The 25,039-nt window shown below is 38.0% G+C and overlaps 1 protein-coding gene across 2 annotated transcripts in view; it reads left to right on the top strand.

The window, feature by feature from the left end:
* The window catches only part of ADAMTSL1 (ADAMTS like 1), an 888,150-nt gene that overhangs the window by 232,004 nt on the left and 631,107 nt on the right, over nucleotides 1–25,039 (top strand). For both annotated transcript variants that reach the window (XM_047830980.1, XM_047830979.1), the window contains exon 2: nucleotides 14,723–14,842. In XM_047830980.1, coding sequence (XP_047686936.1) covers nucleotides 14,723–14,842 — 120 coding nt within the window. The remainder of the gene's footprint in view (nucleotides 1–14,722; nucleotides 14,843–25,039) is intronic.

Here is a 25,039-nt window from a genome sequence, read left to right as displayed (position 1 = left end):
AGCACATATAATAATAATTTCATGGTCAAGGAGAAAGGTGATGTGTATGGGGGGGTGGGGAGTATCTAATTGGTGGACCCAAGGCTAGTCCAAAGATTTATAAAGGATTCACTTTAGTATCATTAGCTTAAATGACAACTATGACTTAATTTTTCGCTACCTTTCACTATAGGCCTTTGAGATCCTTGCAAGCCCTTGTCCTTTTGGTTACTTCCATGAGTGGTACCCATGAACAAGTACTATTTGCTACCAGGAAGAGGCCATCATTTTCTTCCTTTCTTATTCCAGACTTTATGGTGATATCCACTGTCAAGGCCTTTGTGCCTGAGAAGCTGAGTGGAAGCACCATGTAACTGCCTGCAGTGGTCATACCTGATCCATTTCCTGACACAACCCCCCTTTTCTCCTGGCTATCCTTGTCCCCTCTCAGGTGCTGTTGTCTCCCTGGTATAATCCCCGTACTTGCTGGGCACTCTTGCTCGTCCATGCCCCTCTTGCTCGTCCATGCCCCTCATGCACTAAGTCTGGAGGGACCCGATCTTTCACCCATGAAATGGGAAAGCAGGCTGCCATGCTCTGTTAGCTTTCATGCTCGGTTTTTAGTGCAACACCTCTTTTTTCTGTTTGTTTTTTTTTTAAAGGCTCTCTGCACTGAGTGAAATCTGAGTAATAATCACTATGTTGGGTGTAGGATTGCTCTTTTTTTCTTTGATATCCAACGTTCTGGGTCTAGACCAAGCTGGAAAGAATTATATTCCAAGAGGCTTCTCCATACCTCATGCAAATAGACCCATCATCTATCAGACAGGCCTGGGTCTTCCATTTTTGGGTCACATAGAAATTTATGCCCTGTGCATACAGACATACACATTCATATATAAATACATACACATATGTGCCTATGAGGTGCTTTCATTTCTTTCCAAAGATTCTGTTTCTTTAATAGGAACAAACTATTGTTAATATATGACAGACTAATAATATACAAATGTATTTAGCATTCCACTTCACTTTACCCAAGAAATACATGGGCCGAATTTCCAAAATAACTTGGGAGCTGAGAGACAAAAGAGTTTTGAAGAACTAGCTGCCATCTGTGTGAAGTACATTGAGAATGACAGATAAGGGTGAGGAGGGAAGAGTGGACGTTTAAAGAACGCTTGCTATGCATTTAAGTGTAAACCTCCCCATTTCTTGGTCATTTTTTTTGAGATCCTGAGTAAATATTTGAAATTCTTTAAGTTACACTTACAATTTAAATACTGATACACAGTTCTACCAATTTTGTTGTGTTTCCGTTTCTTAGAGACTGGGCCATGGGGTATGCATGTGTAGGGTGGGGTGGGTGTGGTGAACTCACATGTGTCTGAGTTACACTACTACTGATACTATAAGAGCACTATCCATAGAACTGTGTTTTGAAGATGTCTTTAAAGTGGGAATAAATTTGCATGGGTCCATACCATCCTATTGTTTTCTCTGAAATATTGGTACATGTTGGTAAGACTTCTGACCAGGGATGGAGAAACTTCTAGAATTCATGAAGTAATAAAAGTTAATCTGCCCACAAAATGCTTTACCTTATCACCTTGACACTTTTGTGTGTAATTGAAGCTATTGAGCCAACTGAATACAGTGAATATTGGATGTACTAACTGCATTTTAGTGGTAGGATGAAGAGGCATGCTAGAATACGAAAGAACATGGAGCCAGGTGGGTGAAGATCAGGGAGGCAGAATCAGAACTGTCTCCCATCCACTAGTTCCAGTCATTGTTCCCAATACTGTAGAGAATTCGCTGAGACTTCAATGCAGAGAAAGTAGAAACCCTAACAGTGTTCTCAACATTTCTTTGGCATCATGGAAACTGGGTGGTCATTTTGCTGTAGATAGGGATGGTAAATTGGAAGCATTAGGTCCCGTCCAATAGCACTTGGGTCAGAAGAAGAAAAGCTGTATTAGTTGAAATCCAGAAACAGGTGCCAAGACAAGACTAGGAATGCAAGAGGTTTATTGGGGAAAAAGATGAGGGAGGCACAGGAGGCCAGAAGAGCCATGAGACTACAGCTCAGCTGTCTCCAGTGAAAAAAAAGAGAGAAAAAAGGAAGGTTGGATAGGAAGAGTCTCAGAGCACAGTGCAATGCTGAGAAAGGTTTGGCCAGCCAGTAGGAAGTCCTCTAGTAGAAGTTACTTGTCAGGACTCTCAGGAATAGAGCTGCTTTGGTATCTCTGCTGAGCTCAGCTATGGGCTGGGAGCAGCCCATGGGCAACAAGGAGGTGGATTCAGAGTACGTTTGGGCCATCTGTCAATTAAGCTCTCTGTAGCAGATTTGAATGGCACATCTTTATGGCCACCAAAGGAGTTAATGTAAACTAAGCAAGGGTGAAGAAAGAAGTTTCTGCCCTAATAAATCTTAAGTTTGATTCAGAATATGAGACATACGATGACATTCAACTCCTTTTACTTAAGCAACTTTAGAAAAACCTAGATAATAATGTTGATGTACATAAACATTGCCAAGCATACAACCAAAAAAAGTTTGATTTCTACAACTGCGTAGGTACGTAGACATCTTAAGTTCTTCCATCTTCTGTGGTTTTTTTTTTTTTTCATCTTAACATTCTCCTCCAACTGCTCAACTCCCTTAATTCTTGGCATTAATGAGTATTTTATCTTATCTTATCTTATCTTATCTTATCTTATCTTATCTTATTTATTTTAGAGTGGAGGAGATGGGCAGAAGGAAAGAGAGGGAGAGAGGGAGAAAATCTTAAGCAGGCTCCACACTCAGCACAGAGTCCAATGCAGGGCTTGATCCCACAACCCCGGGATCATGACCAGAGCTGAAATCAAGAATCGGACACTCAATCATCTGAGCCACCTAGGAGCCCTAGTGATTGTTGCATTTTAAACATAAGATTTAGGGGCACCTGGGTGGCTCAACTGGTTAAGTGTCCCACTTTGGCTCAGGTCATGATCTCCAAGTTCATGGGTTCCAGCCCCACGTCAGGCTCTGTGCTGACAGCTCAGAGCCTGGAGCCTGCTTCAGATTCTGTGTCTCCCTCTCTGCCCCTCCCCCATTTGTGCACGTGCTCTCTCTCTCTGAAAAATAAACATTAAAAATTTTTAAAAAATAAATGTAAGATTTAAGACATATGCACATAGAAGCAATTTGAAAACCATACCTGTCTCTCCTTGTCACTAGAAGATGTGACAATAATGTGCCCTTCTACCTAGGAATAGAGCACAGGGAATTGGAATTCTTTTTCTGTTTTGTATATTCTTTCATTGTCTAAATGTAGATCTGAATCACAGCTCTTATCAGCTTTCTCAAGCCAACTCTCCCAACTTTGGAAATTGTATTCAGCTCTCCTTTCGGTAGGAATGGGGTATAATGTGTCTTAAAATGTTTGAGGAAATTAAAAAGAGAATTCTCTACATATTTTGGAAAAGTTTCTGCCTTCTTTGAGTCATTTGACTGCTTTGCCATATTTTATATGTCAAGAGTTATGCCTCAAAACCCGCATATTTTCTCTTACCCAACATCTAAGAAGGCGATGTTTCCCTTCATCTGAAAAGATAAGAGGCTAGTGAAGAGGGTCCCCCCAGTTATTTCTAGAATTTACTTTCATTTCTGCACTTGTTTGTAATCAATTATGGAAATGCCACAGCTTCCCTGTAGATCAAGCGCACATTCTACACAGTGCACACACTTTGATGGCATTCTTTCTGCTACTTTGTTTTAAATACATTGTTCTGTGACGTTAAATTTCTCTACATGTTTTTATTCATCTTCTATTTTTATTTTTTTGTTGTTGTTGTCATTGTTTTAATGACTCCTTGTCTTGTCAAGGTGGCTATCTGCCTTAAAGATAAAACAGGTCTTTTTAAGCATTACTTCCCTCTACCCCACACCGTAAAGGTTATTTTCCTAGGGTAATGGAGTTTCTTTTCATTGACAGTCTGGGACAGATCTTTAAATTCAGCTACATCTGGTCACCTTGCCTCAAACCATATTATAGCAGTTACTCTAAATCAAACCTGAACTACGCACGAACATCTGTACCAAGAATTATGAGGCCCAGCTGAACATTTTGGGCCCGTATGTTCCATCTCACTTCTTTCTGCTTTAACCTTTTAGCAATTATCTTTACAATCTTTAGAAATGGTAATTAAAGTTGGTAAAAGAACAAACAGAATACTGCAATGTTTTTAAGCTCCAAACACCAGGTATATAAATGTCAGTGACTTAAATATGGTTATAAGAGTGTTTTTATTAACTCCCCCCACCGATCTTCTTGGGGATCATATTTAGCCTTTCCTTGAGGGAGTATAACACTGCTAATCAGCTCACATAGTTGGAAGCCATTAGCTAGGGACACCTGAAGCCACTCCAAGAACCTTTATTTTCCCAGACAAGTATGCTATAGCAGTAGGTATGGATAGGTATATTGACATCACAGTCTGTCTAAAGACATTTAGTCACTCCCCAACAAACAACCAACAGTACTTTCAAAGGTAAATAGATGGTTTTTGAAATGGACTCTTAACAACCAAGAAAGCTGTTTTTATTCAGTGACACTGCCTCCCCGCTCCCTGTGAATGTGTGCACAAATCTGTGAATGTGTGCATACAGAGTTGCTGATCTCAGCATAAGCTGACAGAGCCTCTTCTGATTGGTGACTATGAATTTGGAGACATTCATAAATATTGTTATTTTGATACATATTCTCATATGTCTGAAATGCTTCTCCTTCTGCATTATAATGAGGAAATTTCTTTAGTAAGATTATATGCCCATAATTTTTTTCTGTTCTTTACATTCGAATTACTGTTTACTCATTTCCCCATCTTCCTATATTAGAATATTCCTACCAGGGATGAAGTTATAGGGATTAGTGGAAAGGGAGCCACTGACAGTAGGATGGATGTTCTTTTTTTTTTTTTTTTTTCATTGCATTTGGGTCCATTAGAATAGTTTAGAATAGTCCTAACAGGAATAGGCTGTCAAATGATTAATTTCCTTCCCCAAATCAGAGACCCTTGTTTATTGCCAAGGGGAATTTACTAATGTCAGGCAGAGACAATTTGTTACCAAATGTCAGAACCTTTAATAAAGTTGGAAACATCTATATATCTTTTTATTTAGATTCCACTTCTTAGTGTATTTAGTCCCAAAATTTCATTTATTATCAACTATTATCAACTATTATTTCAACTATTATCATTTTTGATTTAGATCATTATTTTAAGGGCTAGTGATAGAATAGTCATCCTTTGTCTTGATTTCCTTCAAACCAGAAGTAACTTATCCTATTATGTTGGGAACAGATTTTCTCTTCCTTCCCTTGGTCTCTGAGTCACTGATTTTTAGGATCAGATTGTAATGATGTTGGGCAGCAGGGCTACCTTTGGTCTCTTTGAGTCCATATACATTCTTATTTCCTCCTATTACTTGATAAGGATTCTCAGAAATGGAACTAGAGATTTTTTGGGGGGTCAAAGAAAACTTTCTGTCCAGTTATTTATTTAATAAACATTTAACTGTCCCCCTTGTGCCAAGAACTCATAACCCTGGCATCAATCATTTCACTCTCTCTCCATTGGCATTTAAATATAGGTGTCTACTCAGCACAGTAGCTGGTTGCCTAAGTGATTTAGATGATTATTCTAATCTAATGAGAATTTACAGCATCACTATCTTAATTCTTAATTAACTATGAGCCCAAATATGGGCACAAATAGATGTTATAAAATCCTTTCAGTAGAAAAAAAGTTTAACTGTGTGGTTTTCAGTGCTATACTTTGTGAGTAGTATTGAAACCTAAATCTTACCCATGGGACATAAACTTGGCTACCTTTCAGTATTCACGGAAAAACTAAATGAAGAAAGAACAACAATAAACTGATAATTTGAGGGTGTGTTTGTATGTTTAAACTTCTGATATGTCTACATCCCTTTCTCCCAACCTGGAAGTAAATGGATGCCTTTCCAAGAGTGGTAAGAACATTGTAGCTGCTTCAAAGCTCTGGCCGGAATCCACTTCTATCATCAGCATTGCAATTTGTATAGAAATTTTGACTCTTCCTTGATGATGGTGGAGATTCCCAAATGTGAACCAGTTTCTCCGTGTTTTAACACCCCAAATTCTAGTCACAACCCATAGAGCAAACTTGTGAGGAGTAGGACATTCTGAAGGGGGATTCTTACCTTTTATTTCACCAATCATGTGAGCCAACAATTGTGAGTCAGAATACTAACCGGTATTCTCTGGAGCCACTGAGAGTCAGGTCAAGCAGGGGAAGGATTGTTGCTTGGTTATAATGGGACCAAATGTGAAGTACAAGACAAAGTATATGTAGACATGGTTTGAGTTTCTGACTGTATCTTAAAGTCAAATGCAAAACCTTTTGTTATTATTCACTGCCTTTGATTTTTAGTTTTAAACTACCTTTCCCTTCTTTTCCCTCTAAGGGCTAGAGAATAGAGAGTGACTTGAAAGACTTCCTTGTTTCCTGTATTTACCTATGTCCCTCTCTAAAATCTCTGTATGTTTGATCGCTCAGCCCCATTAGAGAGAACATATACCACAACAATAAATTGCTTCCATGCCTTCCTGGATCTAATGAGATTCTATTCTGGGAGCTGGTATTTCTACATTCCTGGGTTCTCTATGGAGTACTCTGGTGTGCCAACAGTCAGAAAGAGGAGTCAATGTTTGAAGCAGGAAATGAGACTGTAATTGGAGAAGCAATCTTCATCACGGGGTGCATATGCTAGCACATGACAGTTTTGTGCTTCCTGAGGAGCAGTCCTGGGGAGTCTAAAAACCCTATAGAAATAGATAGATGTCTCAATAATGATGGCTTCTTTCTTGCCCTATTCCTGTAGGTGAATAACCAGGTTTGAATACAGCAGAGACTTGAGTTTTTTAGAGCTACAGTCTCTGGTTCATAATCCAACATAGCCATGGGCTATGTGTAAAATTCCTCCATTTCTCACATTTATGTTTTCTCATCTGCAAAACTAACACCACAGAATCTAAAACATAATGGGGTACCAGTTTTGGTGCATTTTTTTTATAATATGCTAACTCTATATGACTGCTAGGGGATTTTTGACATACTGGGTGTAAAGTAACCATATTTTCCAAACCCCAAATCAGGGAACCTGGTCTAACCAGGAGAAATAAAATTTTTAAAATGTGAGTTACCCCAGAAGTTTTCAAGTCACAGTCAATATTTAGTTGAATTCGGGGGCTGGGAATTGATAGCTCAAAAAGCCATAGGCTGTTCTTGGGAAAAAATTATAATAAGTTGAATATAATGTTGTCATAAATATATTTGCATGGGGAACCAATAAAAGAATGCCTAACAATGATGAAAATTAGTATGCTTGGATTGTCCTTGTTAATATTTTCTGTTGGCATAAATAAGCCATTAAAGATAAATCCATGTCAAGGGGTTCTTATCTCAGCCCACATATCTTCTCATTCTCCAAACTGTCCCTTGGCAAGCGCATTCATGCTAAGTATCATCCACTCCCCATAGGATGCTACCACTTACATATCATCTCCAGACTGGTCTCTTTCTACTGCACAGAGCTCAGCTTTCTTTGTCCAAGGCACCTCAGACTCCACTTCTCTGGAACCAAACTCTGCATCTAACTCACATAATTGCTTGTCCCACTGTATTTCCTGTTTGTTGAAAGTGCTGCTAACCACTGTTCTTCTGCTCAAACCCAGGCAGAAAATATAGATATAACCTAAGACTTATCAGTTGCATTCAGCTGGCCACCAAATCTTCTCGTCCTTTACTTTCCTACCAGCCCCTCAGGTCTTCATGGGTTCTCATCAGGGTGATTGCAGTGATCTGAAACTGGTCACCTCATCTCCAGTCTTACCTCCTCAGAGCCACCAGGATGCACTTCTAAACTATTAAGTCCAAGCAAGACTGGCTGCTTCAGTCTTCCAGTGAGCATGATGCATAATCTGGCCTCTGTGCATGATACATATTCTCTTCTCATCCCTTGCTCTCACGTCCCTGTGCACTCTTGCCATGCTAAATTACTTAAAACACACCAAACAGAACAAGGCATCTCAAGCCTTGTTCTCAACCCCAGGCTGTTCTTCCTAGAACAAGAATCCTCATTTACCCAATCCCATTCCCCTTGTCCAGCTAGTAAATCCTCACTCTTCCTTCAACATCACTTTAAACTCTTTCATAATCCTTCTTCAGAGAGGAAATCACCCTTGCTCTGTATTCTCCTAGCATCCTGTGCTTACCTAGAATTTTTCATTGTATTAATTAGAGCAGGTAAGCCATAGTAACAAATAATGTCTAACATGGGCAGTGGTTCCAACAAGGTAGACTGTTACTTCTTGATCAGGTTACCATGTTAGATAAGCAAACGGGTCATGGGATGGCCTTCCTGCATGCAGTCATTCAGGGAGCCAGGCTAATAGAACCTCTGACACCTTTAATAATTGACTTTAGGAGCACCTGAATGTCTCAGTTGGTGAAGTGTCAGACTCTCGGTTTCTGCTCAGGTCATGATCTTGCAGTTCATGGGATCTAGCCCCATGTCGGGCTCCATGCTGTTAGCATAGAGCCTGCTTGGGATTCTCTCTCTCTCCTTCTCTTTCTCTGCCCCTCCCCCACTTGGACATGCTTGCAGGCACTGGTGCTCTCTCTTTCTCAAAATAAATAAACTTTAAACAAACAAACAAAAACCAATTGACTTAAGATTTCCTCGAGGCTGTCTCCATGCAAAACGGACCCGAGAGCAACAGAGCATGGAGGAAGCAATGTGGGAGATTTTTATGAGCAGGCCTGCTGTATCACCCCTCACTTCTACCAGCTAAAACTCAGCCACCTTAACTGCAAAGGAGGCTAGGAAATGTGCTCTAGGTGTACCAATGATAATGAAAAGTTGTAGCTTTTGGTGAACATCTAGGAGACTCTGTCAGAGCCAAGTACTTGTTAGGATAGTGCCCTGAAAGGAAGAAATATGCCCCATAGTAAAGCTCCTGGCACTTGACAGCACTTGAGTAAATGTGTGTACATATGACACATAAATGTGTGTACCTATGTGTACATATGACAAAACAAATGGGTAAAATACTACTTTGGATTTAAAGAATAATTTAAAAAATCAGATTGAAATAGAGGTATAAGATTTACATATTTATGTATCTTTATTTATGTATCTCCTCCATTAAAATAGTATTTCTAAAACATATAGAATATAATAATTACTATCTATGGTTGATAGATACAGATATTCAAAACTGTGTTTAATCCATCAAACTTGTATGTTTTTATATATTCTCAATATTAAATTGAATTTTAGTTTAATTAAGACCTGCTGCCTTGTTATCACATAAAAGTATTTGGGAAGTTGAACATTTTGGTAAGAATTGTGAGTCTTATAAAATGTCAATGTTCTTAGGAAATACGAACAAGCAGAATGCTTTCTAAAATAAATACACAGCTATGACTGAAAGTTAAAGTATAAATCAAATGGACAAAGTATTTGCTGATTATCCTTCCTTTTTGTGGCATTGAGTATTCAGTCTTTCTATGTGACACCTCACTTTCTCTTTTGGCAGACATTTGAGTCATTTTGTCTATTTCTTTAATCAGTGTAACAAAAGAAACCTGGTTTTTTGTTTGTTTGTTTTGTTTATTTTGTTTTGTTTTTACAGGCACAAGAGTTCTCCCAAAGCAAATGCCCATAAGTTTATTAGTCTCTTCAGATTTTAGCTTTTAAAAACTATAGCATTACATGACTTAAGATGGCCACCATTTTGAATCATGGAGTTAGAATTCAAAATGGCCTCGGATTGTTGGAGAAATGATTAATGAAATGTTAACTTTAGTAATGATCAACATACATTAGTCCTCTTGCAAACAGTAACATTAAAACACATCAATTCTAGGTTACTTTAAATTCAGGTTTTAGGGGTGCCTGAGTGGCACAGGTGGTCAAGCACCTGACTCTGGTTTTCAGCTCAGGTCTTGATCTCAGGGTCATGAGTTCAAGCCCCACATTGGCCTGTGTGTCTGGCATATAAGCCTACTTAAGAAAAAAGAAAAAAAGAAAATAAAGTAAAATAAAATAAAATAATTTTCATTCTGACCTTTTTGAGAAAAGTTTGCACAAATGAGACTTTTCTTTATCTAGAACTTAAACAACTGTGAGTGGCCCTGAGCACTGAGCCCATGAATTTGCAATGCACCCAACAGGAAGTAGAGAATCCCTGAAAGCTTCTGATCAGGGAAGTTACAGGGTCAAGACAGGTTTTGAAGTATATGTAACTAAAGACTCAAGGAGTGATTGCCCCTGATGAGAAAATAAATGAGAAATTTAATTTTAAATGTAACAGGAATAAGTTAGGTTAACCAGAAGGAAACGTTTCCAAGAATTAGTCTGCAATTCTAGCTCTGCTTCATTAGTACTGGTTGATTCTTATGAAATAGTGTAGGAAACACTAGTAAAACAATGAAACAAGATAACCCCTCACTGGCCCTGCCTCTTGATGATTATATCAATTTTCTGTTGCTGCCATAACAAATTACCACAGATTTAATGGCTGAAAACCATACATAAGTACTATCTCATGATTTCTGTAGGTCAGAAGTTTGGCAAGGCATGGCTGGATTCTCCATTCAGAGTCTCACTGGGCTAAAATCAAAGTATTGGCCAAAGACGTAGCTCTTCTTTAGGGCAAAGGGCCTTTTCCAAGCTCTCCATTGTTGGCAGAACATATTTTCTTCTCATGCTTCCCATGTGCCCCGTTGATCTTCAAGCCAAAATGACAGGTTAGGTCCTTGTCACGCTTTGAATTTTTTTGACTTTCTCTCCTGCCCTCAGCCCAGACAAAGTTCTGTTTTTAAGGCATTCTGTGATTATATAGGGTCCACTTGGATAATCCAGACTACTAACCCTATTTTGAAGTCAACTAGTAAGTAAACTTAATTACAGCTGCAAAGCTCTTTTGCCATGTTAAGCAATGTATTCTCAGATATGATACTAGGGTGTCAAGGGGCCCAAGATTCTGTCTACCCCAATGATACCAACTATGCTGTGTAACAGAGGTCATTTAAATATAAATTATAGATGAGGTGCCTGGGTGGCTCAGTCGGTTAAGCAGCTGACTTCGGCTCAGGTCATGATCTCGCAGTCCGTGAGTTCGAGCCCCGCGTCGGGCTCTGTGCTGACAGCTCAGAGCCTGGCGCCTGTTTCAGATTCTGTGTCTCCCTCTCTCTGACCCTCCCCTGTTCATGCTCTGTCTCTCTCTGTCTCAAAAATAAATAAACGTTAAAAAAAATTAAAAAAAATTATAGAAAGTTATATTCCTTTCCAAAGGGCTTAAGGATTAAAAATATTTTAATTTATTATGAATTACTACAGACATTTCAAGAAGGCATAAATTAACATGATGAACAGCCTCATATTCTGGGATGGGTTTTTTTTGGTGTTCATATTTTATTTTTATTTTTTTATTTTTTTTTCAATATATGAAATTTGTCAAATTGGTTTCCATACAACACCCAGTGCTCATCCCAAAAGGTGCCCTCCTCAATACACATTACCCACCCTCCTCCCCCACCCCCCACCAACCCTCAGTTTGTTTTCAGTTTTTAAGAGTCTCTTATGCTTTGGCTCTCTCCCACTCTAACCTCTTCTTTTGTTTTTTTTTCCTTCCCCTCCCCCATGGGGTTCTGTTAAGTTTCTCAGGATCCACATAAGAGTGAAACCATATGGTATCGGTGTTTCTCTGTATGGCTTATTTCACTTAGCATCACACTCTTCAGTTCCATCCACATTGCTACAAAGGGCCATATTTCATTCTTTCTCATTGCCATGCAGTACTCCATTGTGTATATAAACCGCAATTTCTTTATCCATTCATCAGTTGATGGACATTTAGGCTCTTTCCATAATTTGGCTATTGTTGAGAGTGCTGCTATAAACATTGGGGTACAAGTGCCCCTATGCATCAGTACTCCTGTATCCCTTGGGTAAATTCCTAGCAGTGCTACTGCTGGGTCATAGGGTAGGTCTATTTTTAATTTTTTGAGGAACTTCCACACTGTTTTCCAGAGTGGCTGCACCAATTTGCATTCCCACCAACAGTGCAAGAGGGTTCCCGTTTCTCTACATCCTCTCCAGCATCTGTAGTCTCCTGATTTGTTCATTTTGGCCACTCTGACTAGCGTGAGGTGGTATCTGAGTGTGGTTTTGATTTGTATTTCCCTGATGAGGAGCGATGTTGAGCATGTTTTCATGTGCCTGTTGGCCATCTGGATGTCTTCTTTAGAGAAGTGTCTATTCATGTCTTCTGCCCATTTCTTCACTGGGTTATTTGTTTTTTGGGTGTGGAGTTTGGTGAGCTCTTTATAGGTTTTGGATACTAGCCCTTTGTTTGATATGTCATTTGCAAATATCTTTTCCCATTCCATTGGTTGCCTTTTAGTTTTGTTGGTTGTTTCCTTTGCTGTGCAGAAGGCTTTTATCTTCATAAGATCCCAGTAGTTCATTTTTGGTTTTAATTCCCTTGCCTTTGGGGATGTGTCAAGTAAGAATTTGCTATGGCTGAGGTCAGAGAGGTCTTTTCCTGCTTTCTCCTCTAAGGTTTTGATGGTTTCTTGTCTCACATTTAGGTCCTTTATCCATTTTGAGTTTATTTTTGTGAATGGTGTGAGAAAGTGGTCTAGTTTCAACCTTCTGCATGTGGCTGTCCAGTTCTCCCAGCACCATTTGTTAAAGAGGCTGTCTTTTTTCCATTGGATGTTCTTTCCTGCTTTGTCAAAGATGAGTTGGCCATACGTTTGTGGGTCTAGTTCTGGGGTTTCTATTCTATTCCATTGGTCTATGTGTCTGTTTTTGTGCCAATACCATGCTGTCTTGATGATGACAGCTTCGTAGTAGAGGCTAAAATCTGGGATTGTGATGCCTCCTGCTTTGGTCTTCTTCTTCAAAATTACTTTGGCTATTCGGGGCCTTTTGTGGTTCCATATGAATTTTAGGATTACTTGTTCTAGTTTCGAGAAGAATGCTGGTGCAATTTTGATTGGGATTGCATTGAATGTGTAGATAGCTTTGGGTAGTATTGACATTTTGACAATATTTATTCGTCCAATCCATGAGCATGGAATATTTTTCTATTTCTTTATATCTTCTTCAATTTCCTTCATAAGCTTTCTCTGGTTTTCAGCATACAGATCTTTTGCATCTTTGGTTAGATTTATCCCTAGGTATTTTATGCTTCTTGGTGCAATTGTGAATGGGATCAGTTTCTTTATTTGTCTTTCTGTTGCTTCATTATTAGTGTATAAGAATGCAACTGATTTCTGTACATTGATTTTGTATCCTGCAACTTTGCTGAATTCATGTATCAGTTCTATCAGACTTTTGGTGGAGTCTATCGGATTTTCCATGTATAACATCATGTCATCTGCAAAAAGTGAAGAACAGCCTCATATTCTTAATGATGTTACCAATACCATAAAAAGGTATAAAATTTAAAAGATATAAAAATTGAAAAGTTAAACTAATATGAATATAATATAGTACCTATTTATAATATTCATTACAGATATAAAAGTTAAACTAATATGAAGATAATATGAAGATAATACCATACCCATTTATAATATCCATTACAGATATTATAAATATCATCAAAGAAATTCATGTAAGTTAAAAGCTTGCATTTTAATTTCCTTGAGCAGAATGTGCTTTTGATAATAATAATGTTGAATGATTACTATATGTAAATCACTGTACTAAGTACACTACATGTATTCTTTCCTGTCTTCTCAGCAATTCAAAAATGCTGATATCATTCTTATTTTACATTGAGTAAACTGAGGTTCAGAGAGGTAGTGGGAAGCCTGGGTGAATTAGTTGTTCCTGGGATTTATAGGAGTTACTCAACTATTTGTCCTTCACCAAAGGAGGTTTGAGTAGCTCAGTAGCACAATGTGATAATGATAAGAAAGGGGTTTTAGAGTCAGACCTGTATTTGAGTCCTCATTTCAACACTTACACTTGACAAATTCCTGAAACCCTTTTGCCTCCAGTTCCTAATTTGTAAAGTGTGGCTAATAACAGTCACCTCCTGGGGCTGGTGCAAGATAACATGTGTAAAGAACCTGGTATGTGATAAGCTCTAGATAAAAGCTCTCCAATACTTCCCTCCAGAGTAGCTGAAGAGCATCTGTTTCTAAATCATTTGAATAACTTGGAAAGTCAGTTATGTGCCCAGGCCAGCTTCTCCTTATCTGGTAGATATGTAACAGGTTATCAAGATTCACCTAGATGCTCAGATCCATGGGATAGATCCCTGTGGGTCCAAGATACCTGTACAGCACATAAATATGGATAGCCCAATAGAATACATCTAGGCACCTGACCACACTTGATCTGGCCTGAAAGATAACTTACAATCACTGAATTTTGACATCGCACACCAGTCAATTAAGAGGTGCCAACTTAGCAGTGGACTTTCCTGGCATCCATCCAAGGAGTCACATGCCAGAATATTCTAGCGGTTCTCACATTAATATGTATTTGCGTGCATTGTTTTTGATTGCTCTAATCAGACTTGAAACGAATCCAAGAAGTTTCCTCAACTCAGAGACATTAATTCTTCAATGTTCCCCTCCCTCCAGGCTTTGTCTGAAGGCTGAATTTGCTATCTTATCTCCCTAGGTATGCGGAGACCAAAGCCAAGGAGCTGTTTTCCTGAGGGAATTTACGCTAATTCGAAGAGAGAGCCTTCATGAAGATTTCCTGTCTGACCTCTTGAATAGTCACAAAACTGAAGACCCGGTATAGTGTCTCTTTTATTTATTCTTAGAAACACTATAGTTCTGTCGCTAATTTTGACTTGTGGTGGTGGTTGGTTTTAGCAAATCCAAAGAGGTCTGGATGGTATTTTCTCATATCCGTGACCAGAGGGAAGCAAAGCAATACCTCAGTGGACAGACTGTATGGGGCAACATTCTACCCTCTCCTGGGTCTGGCAAGCCTCAAACATTTTACTTGAGCATTAAAGTTTGTTTGGGGCAACGTGTGGAGGAGTCACATTAAAATAACTGATGTTTTGCCAGCGAGTCTGAATATGAAATGATAATCATTTAAATGAGTGAAGAAAAAAAAGGAGATTTATACGTAAATTGTTTTATGAGTCAGTGGAAATTCCACCATCTTCCCATACTGGTTTCTTTGTGGATATTTTTACTTCAAAGTGTTAGTCATATTTATTTTATGAAAGTTTGTTTCTCTGGTGGTGGTTTTGGAAAAAAAAAAAAATGAAAGTCTCCAAAGTGAACTCTGAGATGAAAACAAGTAGTATAGTTGACTGTTGATGTCAAGATTCAGGGTCCACTCTACTTGCAAATCAAGTCATAATTTGTATTCTGTGCTTTATTGTGAGAATTGGATGGATAACTTCGGAAAGTTTCAAATGTGGCTCTTCATTGTGATGACCTTGTGCTCGAAAGGGACCACACTGGAATTAGAGATTTCTTCTCCACTCAGAAAATAATGACTTAGGTCATGTCCAAAGCAAACACACAAGTGGCTTTATTTCTACCTCTTGTGTCCTGCCCCCTTATAGCCTCTCTCCGGAGGGTGTTTTGGGCACATTAATCTCACAAACTTCTAGATACTGAGTAAATCTGCTCTCTCAGTAGCCACTCATGGTCAGCTCTTACTGTTTCTGTCATTTCCATCTTCTCTGTGACAGACATTTATATTCTTTTCAAAGCTTGTGCCCCAACATGGACAAGAACAGTGGGAAAGCTTCCCAAAGGAACTATAATTTTCATGTGGTTCATATATATATGTATTTCTCAGTAAACTCAGAAAATGCAGAGCCTGCCTATTAAACTTTTATTGTTTGCTCAAGGCTTTTTTTGTGTGTTATCTACTATGGTACACACACATTGCCACCTAAGTTTTATTACTTCTTTCTGAGAACATTATCTTGTCATTATATTTTAACTTTGCCCCATTTGGTGTTATGCAAAATCTGAACTATGTTAGCTCACTTCAGATTTGGTTTATGAAAAGTCCTGTTAAGTACTGCTCCGTGGATACCATATGCAAACCTCATAAGCAAGTCTAATTATTACGTAATTTATACCATAAAGGAAATTGAATAATATGAACTAGTTATGAACATAATGGAATTGTCATAGCGGTGCCACTAAAAACAATTTTGGTCACTTGGCAAGCATCGAAGGGTGTCATGAACATTATTATTACATAGGATTACATTGATTTACATCATAATGAAAACTGTTCATGCTGCAGAATTTTCTCAAACTCACTGAGGTCATAAGTAATTGAGTGGGCGGTAGCATTTAACCTGAAAGAGGAATTACCTACCAGCACAAATAGTCAGAACTGGGGTTGTATAAGAAAATGGCAGGGAAGAGAAAAAATCAAAGCTTCCTGAATACCAGAAGCTAATCCAGTCTCCTAATAAATTTATGTAATTCTAACAATTTCTTTGGAAGGTATGTCTCTCTATCTGAGAACTTTGCTTGGCCCATAGGATATAAAACTTTGCAAATATAACTTTATTTTCTAGATAGGCATTGAAAGATCAATCACCACAGTCTCAGTGTTTGTCTAAGGGGAAGAGTTCAAACAGGAGTAGTTACTTGTATCAATAGCCAGAACAGTGAAATTCCCTTTGTGGCCAGGTATATATGAGTTTCTGCTACATCGAGGGGAAACTCTGCAACAGGATGGGGGAATCATCAAGGAGAAAACTTCCTGGTATAGGTTGCAAAACCACTTCACAAAGGCAAACGGGTAAGAGGAAAAATGGTTGAGTCATAATCTATTTGTCCAATTCTATCTGCTTACAGTCTGCTTACAAGTAAATTCTCCTTAATAGCCCAGGGACATCCATGATCATATTTCACTGTCCCTACCGGATTAGCAGCTCTACTCCTTGAGATGGGGGTCCATGTTGACTCTCACCTCCTTAGCACCCACCCCTGCACTTGCATATGATAAGTGCTCAGTTGTGGCAAGTGTTGATGGAAAAAACCCACCATGACTATTCTTAGCTTTTTTTTTTAATTGAAAACATGGTGAGAATTCCATCGCAGGCTACTCCTGAAAAGGGCCTTATATATGTGAAAATCCTTCTAAATGCAAAGTGTTCTTGTTAAAATAGTATGAATAACTTCAGTTTTTAATGGGGTGATGAAAGAACATTTGGGATTATCTTCATGATGTCCTTTCAAGTCAGTGTATATGTTTGTAACAAAGAATGTGAATATGGGGTTTGCCTACTGGAAATTTATAGTTGTGGAAGTAACAAATTTATCCCTAATATGCATAACATCTTGGACAGAAGTGGCGTTCAGTGTAGGAAACACCCTGTCACACTTTTGTTTAAAATAATTGCTATCCTCATTTTAGGTCTTTCATTTTTCTTCTCTCATGACCTTTCTTTATCCTTTCAAATAATTTTTGAAAACCAGAGCAGCCTGACTTGACTTATTTGTGGATCTCTTTCACTCAAAAGCTTATTTTGGTCATTTTTGACCTTAAAGTGACACTTCCTCAACTAGGGTCTCTTGGCACAGATTGACTTTTACATTGAATTAGAAAAACTTTCTAGTTAACTTTCTCTCCAAGGGCTAATTCCACTCTCCACATTTTGAAAAGCAGTCTAAGGGAGCCATTTGTCTAGAATCCACAGCAGGCGACTAAACTTCTAATCATTGTCTGAAACTCTGCATGTATGTGATTTGCATTGTTTGCAGAAATAGGATGTTTGTCAAAGGCTGTTATTCATTATTGGAAGAGTGGAGGGATAGATCATGTTGTCTTTGATTGTGAGCTGGATACAAAATTCGGATAACAACATGAAATTCACTACAAAATGGGATTTTCTTCAGTATGTAATTTAGGGCAAACCTCATTTGCCTGCAGCTTTGTGGTTCACAAAGCAGTTATTTAAGCCATCTTGTACCTAAATGAAAGTAATTTGAATAATTTCTTATTTAATAATAATTTATTATGTTATTTAAATTGAGGGTAGAATGTTCCTTTAATGACTGGTGAAATAGAGGTGAGCTTTCAGGAAGGGATGCTCAAAAAGGCCTATTTTTAATAATTGTGTGTGAAAAGGGAGTTTGTTTTTAAGGTCAAGTCGGTAATTCTCCAAAACTTAACTGAAACAAAAAATGCAGTTGATTAAAAACGGTTCTGCTTTAGAGTAAATTATTTTTTCTTACTCAGTTTAGGCAGGGGAGCTGGTAGGGACAAGTATTATTTCTATGAACTGAAAAATGAGTTCAACCAACACATAAACACTTACGTAAAATGGAATATAACTGTTTCCATATGTTCTCAAGGTGTTCACCACCCTCCTCCCCAACCTGCCAAGGGAAAGGAAACACTGGAATTTAACTGCTAACGTCTGAAGATAATAACTTAATTTGCTTAATTGTACTTCTCAACTGGCTACTATTTTAGAGTATTTAGTGGACCTAAGCACAAGGAGGTAGCCATGTGTCAAAAGCATTTAAGTTACTGAACGTGAGCAATGACCCCCTTTGTTGACCTCTCACTAGCATCTTCCCACCTGAACCTATTCCGCACGCCCTGGACAGAATTGCCTTTTCCCAGAACAAATAGTTGGATCTGTTTGTTCCCCCTAAGTGCTTGTGGAATAAAGAGTACAAGGAATTTAACATTTAATGGCAAATGTACACGCTCAAAGTGTCATGCGACTTCCCAAAGCCTTATTGATGAGGGACCAACGTATTTTTTTCTTAACTGATTTTATATAAAGAAGAAATGTGCAGTCATATTGAAGGAGCCAGGTGTTTAAAAAGTAGAAGTCCAGGGCGCCTGGGTGGCTCGGTCGGTTAATCGTCCGACTCTTGGTTTCAGCTCAGGTCATGATCTCACAGTTTGTGCATTCGAGCCCTGCATTGGGTTCTGTGCTGACAGCACAGAGCCTGCCTGGGATTTTCTCTCTCCCTTTCTCTCTGCCTCTCTTCCACTCTCTCTGTTTCTCAAAATAAATAAACTTAAAAAAAATTTTAAATAAATAAGTAAATAATGGAAGTCCATTTCAATTCAATGTGTAATTTTTATGGCACACTTATAGGTATAACTTGAATTGGCGATCCCTTGGGAAAATATACTGAGACAGAAAGAGTAGATTTGGTTTCTAGTACATTTGCTAGTTCATGTTATATAATATGATGTCACCAAGAAAAAATCAGAACACCCTACAAATTATATATATGTCGCCCTTTGAGGGTTTTAAATATTTTACTTGCCTGTGTTTGCAAGACTTATCTAATGCATTCTGACTCTACCAGTCATGAACTGTTGAAAAAAATTACTTTAAGTTCAGTATATGAATATTTTATATAACTTCACATTTTCTGATTATTTTTTGATATTTGAAACCAGTACTCCACATCATTTCTACATTTCTGTCAGGACAGAGGAAGCTTGGAGAAGGCCAAATATGCACCAAGCACTTTCCTAAGGAGTTTATACAAATTTCTCAGAACAACCTGAGATAGGCAATAGTAGCTCCATTTTCAGTTGTGATGACCAATTGGGAATGTAATTTTTGAAAGATACCACTCATAATTGCAACAAAACTATAAGAATGTAGGTCTGAAAAAGATATTAAACCTGAATGGAATGTCAATGAATAACTCAAACATGGATTTTATTAATAGCATGCTAATACTCATTGAAGATATATGTTCAATATTACTAGTCATCAGGGATGTACAAATTAAAACAACAAGGATACAGCATTGATGCCCATCAGATTGGCAAAAAATTAAGAGTTGACAAAGGCATTATCAGTGAGCAAGAAAGATAGTAAGACACAGTCCTATATTGCTGTTGGGGTATAAATCGGAATAGCCAGTTTAAAGAGCAACTTTCTAGTATCTGTAAAGTGGAGTATATGCGTGTCCTAAATCCCACCAATTTCTCTTTAGGAATGTACCCTAGAGAAACACTTACACAGATATCAACAAAGTGTTAAATGTTATGGCCTAAAATTGAAAGAAAACCTTAAATATTCATTAGAAGGTAAATAGATGAACTACTAGTGGTTTATTTAAAAAAGAAAATACTGTAGGCGCAGTTAAAATAAATGCCTGGATCTGTATACATTGGATCAATCTCAAGAATATAGTGTTGAGGGGAAATGGTACCACTTCATAATATATAATTTGTATCAATTTGAGTATCACATAAATATTTATTAGATGTTCAGAAGAAATGATTATGTAGAAAAACAAGGGTGCGAAAAATTTGCTCCAACAACGTCACGTTGGTGACTCTGCATAGGAAGAAAAGAAGGGCATCAGGTTGGGGCCATGTGCATGGTACACTTTAATCATATCCATATTTTATTTTTCAAAGAAGAATATGATAAGATGTTACTATATGTTTACATTGAGAATGGTCACAAAGAAAGTTTATTATTCCTTGCACTTTTTATGTTTGGAATATTTTTAAATACATGTGTAATAAAACCTTCAGGGTAATGTCTGGCAAAAATCAGCACCAAATGAATGCTGTTTTTATTAGCAGTGGTTGAACTGGCAAATCATTGAAACAAAGTGACAAAACTCAGTGCCCAAGATTTAATATATACACTATTCCCATTTTTGCTTCAGAATATAATTAAAGAGTAGTCAAATGTATGACAACAGAATACAAGATCATGGGGCCTCCTATCAGTTCATGAACTGCAGCTCCAGTAAATAATGTCAGGATGATGAATCTCAGTATTTAAGGAGAAGGACTACTTCTTTACCCTTGACCTTTGTAATTAACTGGAAAAAAAAAACCCATTATCCTCAGGGGGAAAATTTTTTTTTTCTTTTTCAATTTCTAATTTCTTTGCAACTTATACAGTTCCTATCCTTTGTTTATGCGATGTCCATCATTTGCTAGGATTCTGTCATTTACTGCAAACACAAATAGATATCAAGATTAATTATCTAAAGGGCACTGGAGGTAATATAATGTGAAGCATTAAAAATTTCAACTCTCGGGGTGTCTGGGTTGCTCAGTTGGTTAAGTTCCCAACTCTTGATTTCAGCTCAGGCCATGATCTCGCAGTTTGTGAGTTCAAGCCCCACATAGGGCTCTGCGCTGACAGTGGGGAGGCTGCTTGGGATTCTCTGTCTCCCTTTCTCTCTCTCTGCCCCTCCCCCACTTGCTCTCTATGTCTCAAAATAAATAAATAAATAAATAAATAAATATTAAAAAAACCTCAACTCTCATGCAAGCAGATTTTTAAGAGCAATCAACCTCTCAAATAAAAAAATGTACTTCTTTTAAAAAATTAACATCAGTTAGAAATATATAAATAACAGGTGTGAATTTTAGGACTCTGTTAGAGTGCATTTTCAGGTTTCACACTCTGAGATCCTCCCCAAAGAAACTTTGTCAGCACTGATGAAATTTCAGTATTAAATAAATTCTTCCTAGTTCACTCCAACTTTGTTCCTTTAAACTAGTATTCAAATTCCTGAGATAGTCTCCACTGACAGTTATCCTAAAGTAAGAGAGAATACTTCGAAATGAATATCGGATATCTTCAGTAAAAGTTATAAATGTGAGGAGCTGACTCTTTGCTGCTTTTCTCTGGAACTTGGCTAATAAGCATAAACTCCTCAGATTTAAATTGCTCCTCAGAAAATCACTTGGGGCACCAAAGAATAATTTATTGCTTCCTTAATATAAAGAGCTAATTCATCTCGTGAAAAGACCAATAACTTTCAAAGGAGTTCCTCAGCTGTTCTAAGGTGGTACTGAAACTATCAGCCCGTGTGATGACTTTCAATGCCTATCTGTAACAGACCATTTTGATGACGTAGTTGTGTATGGAGGTGCTGTCCATCAGTAGCTGCAAGTAGCTGGGGTGGGGGGGGGGCAGTTGCTGACTCCTCCAACAGCTGGACAAGGTCATTTGACACCAGGCATCTGTATAAGGAGACCCTGAGTAGAATCGGAGAGGTCAGAGGACAGCCTAATGGAATCTTGTAACTGAGAGTCCACATTCTGTCACTTGAATTTAAGAAAGTATGAAAGAATACTGTGGGTTGTGGGCAAGGACAAAATGACCTTTTGATGCAGCACATCCTTTTAAAGTTTATATAATCTTCTAATTGGATAGACATGATTTTTTTTAAGTAGGTGCTATTTCAGAGTAGGTAGAAATGTAGGCCTTTAAACTGAGATTGTAATTGGGTTGACCAATTGAAGCAAAAATTAAAAGGACATTATTTACTAGCATGATATTATTGCATAAATGTAATCTCCAAATGTGGTTTTAAAATTCTGTATGCCATTCTACCTTCATTAATAGTAACTTTCTTTTTTAGCTAACTTTTAAGTAAGAAGGTCATGTTTTTGTTCGGTTTAGAAAATAATAGCAATATTACTCAATGAAAAGTTTTGAAAGGAGTACATTTCAGTTTTTCTTTTTGTTATCTTATTAAGTTTGATTTCAACTTGATATTGACAAAGGACAAAACGAATACTCTCAAAAAAAAAAAGATCTTTTACTTACATCACTTAAATATACATATGTAACTTCTGCTAAGCGAAGATATCTTTATCTACAATTAAATCGTTTTACCAAAACTAATAATGTGAGATTTGATGTAAAAGTGTCATTTATGGAGCCTAAGACCCGAGGAGAGGTTGTGTTGTTGGGATGAGAGGATTTATTTCGAACTGGCTGTGAGACTTTAGGCAAGTCATGTTTCTTCCTGAACCTCATTTTCCTGACTTTTAAAATAAATACACTCTGGATGGCTTTGCACCTCTAGAATACTGCATCTCAAAGTAGATAATTAATGGAAACTTCAGATTCCTTAACATTGTTATTTGATGATGTATTTTTACAGAATTAAAAAAATGTTTATTTATTTTTGAGAAAAAGAGAGAGAGAGAGAGAGAGAGAGAGAGAGAGGGAGGGAGAATGGGAATCCCAAGCAGGCTCCTCACTGTCAGCACAGAGCCTAATGCAGGCCTCAAACCCACAAACCGTGAGATCGTGAGCTGAGCTTGAAACCAAGAGTTGAATGTTTAACTGATTGAACCACCCAGGCACCTCATGATATTTTCTGATTACCACTCAAGTTATCTTTTATGTCAGAACCGGTTATGTGTTTCTAGATTCAGATCTTCCTACACCTGTAATAGATTCACCTTCCTTCCCAGTTCTCTACAAATACCCACTGTCTGCCTACACAATCTACATGTACCTTTACCAACATAATATCGTTGAAAGCTCCACGTTGCCCTTCACATAATGAGTACTTGTATGTCAAAGCCAATTATATGTTTCAGGAAAGCTGAGTTCCTCAAACACAGTTTAATGTCAAAACCCCTTAGTGTGGTCCCTCCTTAACTTTAACCTTATTTCTGACAACATCCATTTAGACCTTCTTCACTCCAGCTCGCTGAGACCACGCTTTGTTCCCATATGCAATTATCAGCTCAGGGCTTTGCTCATAGGGCCTGTTCCTGGTATGTCCTTCTTCCCTCTTCTCTAGACTTGTCTTTATTGACCCAGCTCAAATTTCCCTTGCTCCAGGAAACTGGCTCACAGGATGGGCTTGTCTCTCCAAATTCCTACAGCATTCACCATCTTTGCTTATGGAGCCAGCCAGGGCTCTGCCTTCTCAGGCTGCCCAGAGGACCCTATGCAAATGTGAAGAGTTCATGACTCAGGCTCAGGACAGTCCACTGTCAGTCCACAATCTACAGGGATGATCTGCCCAAGGGAGAATACTAGTGCAAGTCTGGAAAAAGAAACAGGAAATTGTGAAATCTCAGAGGGTCGAATATGGTGGAGGGATGGAGGAGAGGGGAAGGGCAAGTGAGGGTTTGACTAGAGGTGCACTGGGGCACAAGGCAGTCAGAAAATTCAGACTAGGAGTTAATTCTGGGGTCCCGTTCCAAGAATATTGCCCATTGGTTGTAGCATCCCTCCTACTTTGTGTCTCTATTTATGTTTTCATATATATAGACCATCTTCCCTAGATATCTTTTAAACAAGGACTATGTTTTACAATACTTGGTTTGCCCAGCACACAGAAGAGTGCGTGAAGAATAATAATAATAACACAACAATGAAAATAACAGCAATGAGAATATGAACTGTCATTTATTGTCCATACTTTCTGTACCAGGTGTTTCCTAAAGCACTTTGCATTCATATTTCATTAATCCTAAGAAGAGAGTGCTATCCCCTCCTAACAGGTGAAGAAATGAAGAAGGAAAATAACTTTCGCAGGGTCACAAAACTTAATTGTTACATAAATGATTAAAATACTGTACGTGTAAAGAGTAGGGATTGATCTCAGCAACCATTTACTGAGCACCTAGTCATACTAGTCTAGGTGCTACCAGGGTATAAAGAGCTGAATTAAGCAGCGCTTGCTTTCTAGGAATGTAAACCATCAACACTTTAATTCTAACTGTGGAAATGTTTTTGTTTTTGGATAAGGTCACCAGGGTAATGGCAGAGCACTTAGATTATGAGTATCACTTTAGAATACCTCATCCTTTTAACAGGAAAGGCTTCAGAAATAGCACTTGATTTATTTTGTTTTTTTTAAAGGGTTGGACTTGATTATGTATGAAGCAGGTTCAAAGGAGCTGCTGAACACACTACATTTCAGGTGGACTTTATTTGAGTTTGAATTAGATTCCCTTGCAGAGTTATTGCTTCGCACACTCCATTGCCCTTTAATGGATGTGAGTGGATGTATGTTCAGATGGCTGCTTGCCTCCAGTTTGAAAGTGCAATTTAAGTGGATTGGTTTGGAAGTATGACCAGTTACCATTGCTGGTGAGTGTTCCAAGTTTCTATGGAGACAACTGATCTTCATGTGTTACATATTGGCCCCAAAGTATGAATGAGTGTGTGTGTGGAGAATATACATAAGAAGGTATGTTAAATAAGTTGCTAAAAACTATAGTGTCCTGTGC

Source organism: Prionailurus viverrinus, chromosome D4 (assembly GCF_022837055.1).
Source record: "Prionailurus viverrinus isolate Anna chromosome D4, UM_Priviv_1.0, whole genome shotgun sequence".
In the NCBI taxonomy this organism is placed as follows: domain Eukaryota; kingdom Metazoa; phylum Chordata; class Mammalia; order Carnivora; family Felidae; genus Prionailurus; species Prionailurus viverrinus.
Note: the sequence above shows the minus strand (reverse complement) of the source record. Positions and strands in the feature narration are given on the sequence as shown.